At 38.3% G+C, this 7,260-nt stretch overlaps 1 protein-coding gene across 1 annotated transcript in view; it reads left to right on the plus strand.

Annotated features, from left to right (window-relative positions):
• Nucleotides 1–2,687, plus strand: part of SLC17A6 (solute carrier family 17 member 6) — a 39,725-nt gene extending 37,038 nt beyond the window's left edge. Inside the window, exon 12 of the mRNA XM_003428300.5 lies at nt 602–2,687. Coding sequence (XP_003428348.1) covers nt 602–937 — 336 coding nt within the window. The 3' untranslated portion in view covers nt 938–2,687. The remainder of the gene's footprint in view (nt 1–601) is intronic.
• The last annotated feature ends 4,573 nt before the right edge of the window (nt 2,688–7,260 follow it).

The following is a 7,260-nucleotide window of genomic DNA, read 5'->3' on the forward strand; positions in this document are numbered from 1 at the left end:
CTAATACATTTTTGTATCTTTTTAGAAAAAGTAGTAGAAATGAATTCCAAACCTGTTCTTTAATCAGTCCATCTATCAGTGGTATTTATTAAGCACCTACAGGTTGTACAGCACTCTAGTCAGTGACTGGGAGGCTACAATAGAAGGAAAGCCATGGACTCTGCTCTCAGGGAGTTTTTTATCTACTTCTTTTTCATGGTATTTGTTAAGTCCTTATTAAGACATTGTACTAATCACTGGAGTAGATAAAAGCTAAACAGATAGACACAGTCCATATCCCTCATGGGGCTCACAGTCCTCATTTTACAGATGAGGTAACTGAGGCACAAAGGATCAAGTTACTTGCCCATGATCACACAGCAGACAAGTGGCAGAGCTGGGATTAGAAGACTTCCTTCAGACACTGAAGTCCATGCTCTAGCCATTAGGCCGAACTGCTTTTGTCAACTTATTTTTCATTGGACAGGAGGGAAAAGGTCCACTCTGACTGAACTAAGGTTGCTTTATGAAAGAGATATCCCAGTAGGGTATTTTAGTTTATAAATCAATCATCTATTATTTGGAGAGGGTATTCTGACTATGGAACTTTTCTTCATTACAGACTCGGGAAGAGTGGCAATATGTTTTCCTGATAGCTGCTCTAGTCCATTATGGTGGAGTTATCTTCTATGGAATATTTGCTTCGGGTGAGAAACAACCCTGGGCTGATCCTGAGGAAACTAGTGAAGAAAAATGTGGCTTTATTCATGAAGATGAACTCGATGAAGAAACCGGGGACATTACTCAGAATTATGTAAATTATGGTTCCGCTAAGTCTTATGGTGCTACAAATCAGGCCAACGGAGGTTGGCCAAATGGGTGGGAGAAGAAAGAAGAATTTGTACAGGAAGAAGTACAAGACTCATACCCCTACAAGGAAGGACAAGATTACTCATAACAAAGCTAAATCCTGGATCTATTTTGTAGTGTTTGTGATTAAGTTCATCGTGATGGTTTGCACAAAAAAAAGTGGTGTGAACATGTTGACACATATCAAAAAAGGCAGAACAGGCTAAAAAACCCCACAAAGTTCCCATTAAAGTGCAATCTGTACAAGTTGTGACGTGATCACCTACATTCAGGCGTATCCATTCTTATATTAGAGATTTAAGGGTTTGTGAACCAAACTAAAAAGGCAACTAGTTTATTACAGTGTCTCCATGAGCTACAAACTCATGATTACAAGATTAAATAATTAATGATTAAAGCACAACTAACCAACAGAGTTGGCACACTGAATACTACGGTTAGATAGCCAAAACTACTTGATCATTAAAAATGCACTTATATATTTGTTACACTGCATTGAAAGATAGCCAACATAACTTGTGTTCAATTCCACATTTGTTAAGTCTGAGGTAAGCTGTGTGTGTATTTGTAAAAGGCAAGATCTTACCTTGAAAAAAGAAAAGAGTTCTCTCCATTCTAGATGTACACTAAAGGGTAACAACCAGAAGAAATTCTCTAGGTTAAAGTAAGTACATGCTGCAAGATGGGGAATAAAAGAACATCTGTGAATTGATGGAGTGTTTTATAGTGAAGAATTGGGCATAACTTCTTCTTTCCATGTTAGAGACCCAATGAAGTTAGGAGTACATTTCATGTTCTTCCATTTATTTACCTAACAGTATAAAATACATTGTATTTAAAGATCTGAATTTTCATGCAGCATGACAGATAACTTTTTGCAAGAAATAGACTTCAGTGTATTTTTATTACAACTTTATACTGGTTGTAAATCTTATTAGGAAAAGCTCATATGCACATCTTGCAGAATATAAGAAACTTTCTCTGAAGACATAGCACCCTGATATAATATTAACAATAAATGTAATAGAAAATGCTTAAATACTCTTCTTTCATTCACATTTTTCATTTGGTATGAAACTTGTGCCACAGATATATAAATAGTATAAAAGATATGATCTTGCCACAGAAGCTGTAACTTTAGAAAATTTTCCTATTTTATGACCCCTAATAAAATTGTATCTGTCTTTGAAAAATATAGGACAATGAAGAATATTGAATAGATATGGTGGACATACACACACAAGTAACAATCCTTACCTAAGCTTATATCCCTAGTGGTATACATTTAGTGTTGGGTTTGAGAGATGGGAATTTCTATCTTCATTAAGCTTGCCATTTCTTAGTATAATTCAAAAAGAATTGCATTTGTGTACCAAGCAATAAGTGCAATGCATTACAAAGTGCATAATCTTTCAGTCTATATATTATCTTCATTTTGCTTGTTCTAGATGTTTGGGGTGGTTGGGATTTTAATACATGAAATTAACACTGGACCATTTTCTAATGCTCTAAAAGTGATAATTGCAATGCATTTCCCAACTCAAGTCAAATGATTATCAATGTTTGTAATGGTCTATTCTGGATTTTTGATCTGTTCATTGTATTGTGCTAGTGACTGGAGGCCTTGCTACTGCAATATAAGACTTGAAGATTGTTTTAAAAAGTGAAAACCACTCTTGACCCTAAGGAAAATCAAATTATCTTTTGCTTTGTGCCTCAAAGTGATGTAAATTGTGGTCATAGCTTTTGCAGTGTTGAATGAAAAGATGTGGAATGTTACTTTTGTTGCTGCAAAAAGTGTTAATAAAATGCTCTATTTATTCTTTTGTAAAAAAAAATGGTATTTTAGAAATCTGTGATTTATTTTGAACTTTTTTTAATAGGATTTAATTGATTACTATGTGTCAAACACTATTATAAGCACTGGGGAAGATACAAGTGAATTAAGTTGGACAAATTCCTGTTCCATTTGGAGGCAGAATAGGAGAACTGAGGCATGGAGAGCTTGAGTGACTTACTCAAGATTATTGCACAGCAAGTATTGGACAGAGCTGGAATTAGAACCCAGGTCCTCTGACTCCCAGGCCCATGCTCTTTGCACTAGGCCATGCTGCTTCTCCATTTTACTGAACATAGGATTTTTGTCTGTATCCTAGCCATCTTTGCCCATGAGGATAGGATTTCACTCTGAGTAGCAATACCTTCAAAAATGAAAGGCAGCTATAAGTATAATATATATCTGACCCCATAGTAGAGAATTAGATTCTGTTTTTCTTGGAATTATTCACAGGGAAAAATGATGTTTGGCACTAAAATGGGTCAATATCAATTCTATATTAATTTGCACACTAAAATATAACAACTGATTCCAGTTCAACTTGTGGTGTGGAAAGCCTCCAATGAGCAAAGCATGCCCTAAGCAATGTCCTTCCTTCATTTAAGGAGATTTCAATGCATTTAATTTCAGAATGGTTTTGGTACCTTCAGATGTCAGATGTCATATGCCCAGATAGGTGTTCAATAACCCCGCCCCTCCATTCTCCAGAACAGAAGGTCCCCTACCTGTCAGATGATATTCAGTAGTGACTTTTCCTGAAGTTTACTGGTGGTACTCCTGGCATTTAGCCCCTCCTTGGATAAATCATTGACTTGCCCTGCATCCTGTGAGGTATTTGTATTAGGCAGGAAATCTCAAGAGGTTTGTTACCTATTTATTCTGTGGGACAGGGACTGTGTCTGACCCAATGAACTTGTATCTACCTAAATGCTTAGAACAGTGCTTGAATGAATAATACATGCTTAACAACCATGATAATGATGCTGATGCTGCTGATGATGATGATAATAAAAGTGAAATGGGAATATCTGGGGAGGGGGATTTCACAAGAAGAGCCAGTGAGATTACAGAGATGACCAACAGCAGTATGAGATGAGGAAGAGCAAAACATCAATCAATTAATCACATGTATCATTATTACTGTGTGCAATAAGGACTTGGGAAAGTACAATATAATGAAGTTGTCAAGACATGTTCCCTACCCTGAACAAGTTTACAGGTAGAAGGAAATACAAATATTCATTTAAATAATCAAATTATGGATACATATATATATATATATGTATCCATATATACATATATATATATATTAATGCTTTGGGGCTGAGGGAGGGTGAATAAAGGGTGCAAATCTAAATGCAAAGGCAATGCAGAAGGAGTGGGAGAAGAGGAAAGAGGGAATACTCTGGGAAGACCTCTTCGAGATGTGCTTTTAATGAGGAGATGGGGAGAGTGATTGTCAGATATTAAGAAGGAGGGAATTCCAAGCCAGAGGTAGGATGTTGGTGAGAAGTCAGTGGAGGCATAGATGATATTGAGGTACAGTAGGATGGCATTAGAGGAGCAAAATGTGTGGACTGGGTTGTAGTAGGAAATCATGGAGGCAAGATATAATGGGGCAAGGTGACTGAGTTCTTTAAAGCCAATGGTAAGTAGTTTCTGTTTGATATGGTGGTGGATGTGCAATCAGTGAAAAGCAGCATGGCCTAGTGCATACAGCCTGGGCCTGGGAGTCAGAAGCACCTAGGTTCTAATTTCATCTTTGCCACTTGTCTCCTCTGTGACCTTGGGCACAGTTCCCTCAGTGTCTCAGTTCCCTCATCTGTAAAATATGGATTAAAACTGTGAGTCCCATGTGGGATAGGGACTGTGCCCAATCTGATTAGCCTGTATTACCTCAGTGCTTAGGACAGTGCTTGACACATAGTAAGTACTTAACAAATACCATGATCACTGGAGGTTCTTGAGGAGGGGGGAAACATGGACTGAACAGTTTGGTAGAAAAATGACCCAGGCAGCAGAGAGGCAGGAGGCAGGGAGGTCAGTAAGGAGGGTGATACAAATATTAAGGTAGGATTGGATAAATGCTTCAGTGATAAGTGGATTAATGTGGAGGCAGTGATGCATGGATTAACGTGGATGGAGAAGAAAGGATGGATTTTAGCGATGTTGTGGAGGTTGAACCAACAGGATTTGATGATAGATTGAATATGTGGGTTGAACGAGAAAGATGGGTGGAGGATAATGACAAGGTTATGGGTTTGTGAGACAGGAAGGATAGTGGTGGTGTTTACAGTTATGGAAAGTCAGGAGGAGGACAGAGTTTGGGTGGGGTGATAATAGAAAGGCTATGAAAGGTGGGGGGTGTCTGTACCATATATAAGAATAAAATCATTGTCAAATGGTCTTAGACCACTGGCTCTCTCCATCCCAGGATTCTGTCTCCATCTGAGCAGAGCTTAAATAGTGACTATGATGTATAGAAAGAGGTTGTCCCTCATTTTTTTCTCTTTTCTTGGCACTCTCATTCCTGGGTATGGTATAATTCTGATGTACTTTTTTTTTCTCCCTCCAAGACATTTACTCCCATTACTATCAGTTTGATTTTTCTTTCTGTTCATGAAGTTTTTTCAGGAATTACCACTGGTTGTTCCCAATAATAACGTTGATATTTGTTAAGCACTTACTATGTGCAGAGCACTTTTCTAAGTGCTGGGGCAGATACAGGCTAATCAGGTCATCCCATAAGAGAAGCAGCGTGGCTCAGTGGAAAGAGCATGGGCTTTGGAGTCAGAGGTCATGAGTTCGAATCCCAGCTCTGCCACTTGTCAGCTGTGTGACTGTGGGCAAGTCACTTATCTTCTCTGGGCCTCAGTTACCTCATCTGTAAAATGGGGATTAAGACTGTGAGCCCCATGTGGGACAACCTGATTCCCCTGTGTCTCCCCCAGCGCTTAGAACAGTGCTCTGCACATAGTAAGCGCTTAACAAATACCAACATTATTATTACGTGAGGCTCACAGTTAATCCCCACTTTACAGATGAGGGAACTGAGGCACAGAGAAGTTAAATGACTTGCCCAAAGTCACACAGCTGACAAGTGGCAGAACCGGGAGTCAAACCCATGACCTCTGACTCCCAAGCCCAGGCTCTTTCCACTGAGCCACGGTGTGCCAAGAGAGTATTTAATAAATGCTGCTCCTCTTCTTGCTTCTCCTTTTGTCCTTTCCCTCTTCCTCTTCCTCCTCCTCCTCTTTCCCCTCCTCTTATTACTGCTACTACTATTATCATTGACATAATATCCTTGAGGAAAGGATCATGTTTATTAATTCTAGCCTCCCAAGCATTTACTTCAATGTTCTGCACACAATAGAAGCCCAAGAAATACTTTTCATTGATTAATTTTAAAATTATTTTGGACATACCTATAGCCAAAAGCTATGAAAATTCCACTGGTTACTGAAGATATACTTCTTTCCTCTCACCTTGTAGCATTCTGACCAGCCTGCTGTGAAGGAGTTTGCTGGTTCAAGGGTAAATGGTTTGGACTCCTTCTCCTGTTGGCCAGGATTGTCTTATAGGACAAGCCTAGAAGTGATACCTGGCATTTATTTAAGTGCTTAACAAATTCCATAATTATTATTATTATTACCTATGAGGATTTGTGTCTGTTGTGAGTACTGAGATCCTATATGTTTGAGAAAGAGCCTAAACAACTTTTGTCTCCAAACTGTTCACATTGCCACCACTCTCAAATTAATTTGATTTCTTGCTGAGGAGATTGTTGTGTCAAGAACTCCTGCCCCAGTACATTCCTGTCCAGGCTTTGGATAAGTATATCTCTAGCACAGAGACAAAGCTTCTGACCCCTGAGAGCCTCCTTAAGTCATGACATTTCATGTCACAATTTCACAAAACTCTTTTATTTAAGAATTCAAGGTAACAGCAGAACAATAAACACAAAAGGATATGTGCATCAGAATGAAGTTCTTCTTCAGCCTGAATCTGAGAGAGGTAACAAATGATAAAGAGAATAAATGTCATAGATCGAGGCTATTCTGTTTGAAAGATCCCACTGGAGCCTATTCACTGCTTCTGACAGATAAAAAGTGTTTTGTTCAATTCTGCGCTTGCTGGCTGGAAATATGTGAAGTACCGTCTCCTTTTTAAATGAGAATGAATTCACTCCAATCCAGAGCACATCTTCAAGTCTACTCTTAGTCTTGTAAACCCAATAAAAGTCAGTTGTCCTCTATTTTGAGGCTGAAAAAGGAATAAGTAATTGTTTTCAGGCTGTTAGTATTAATTAGATTTTTAATTAAAAGCCTTTATAATTTGGAATTAGTAATTCATGGAAAATCATAAACTAGATAATCAGAGGCTAACGCACACCAAAATATGCACATATACTACATATATCTCTGTGTGCTTAAACGTATGTCTGATACAACTTTTGATTGCCAATGATTCTTTCCATTCTGGAGTACTGTAAGAATTTTAACATACTTCCAACTGGAATTTACTCTGCAATATGTAAATGCGGCTGAGCTTGCCTATACATATACAGAGTGTGA

Source organism: Ornithorhynchus anatinus, chromosome 3 (assembly GCF_004115215.2).
Source record: "Ornithorhynchus anatinus isolate Pmale09 chromosome 3, mOrnAna1.pri.v4, whole genome shotgun sequence".
In the NCBI taxonomy this organism is placed as follows: domain Eukaryota; kingdom Metazoa; phylum Chordata; class Mammalia; order Monotremata; family Ornithorhynchidae; genus Ornithorhynchus; species Ornithorhynchus anatinus.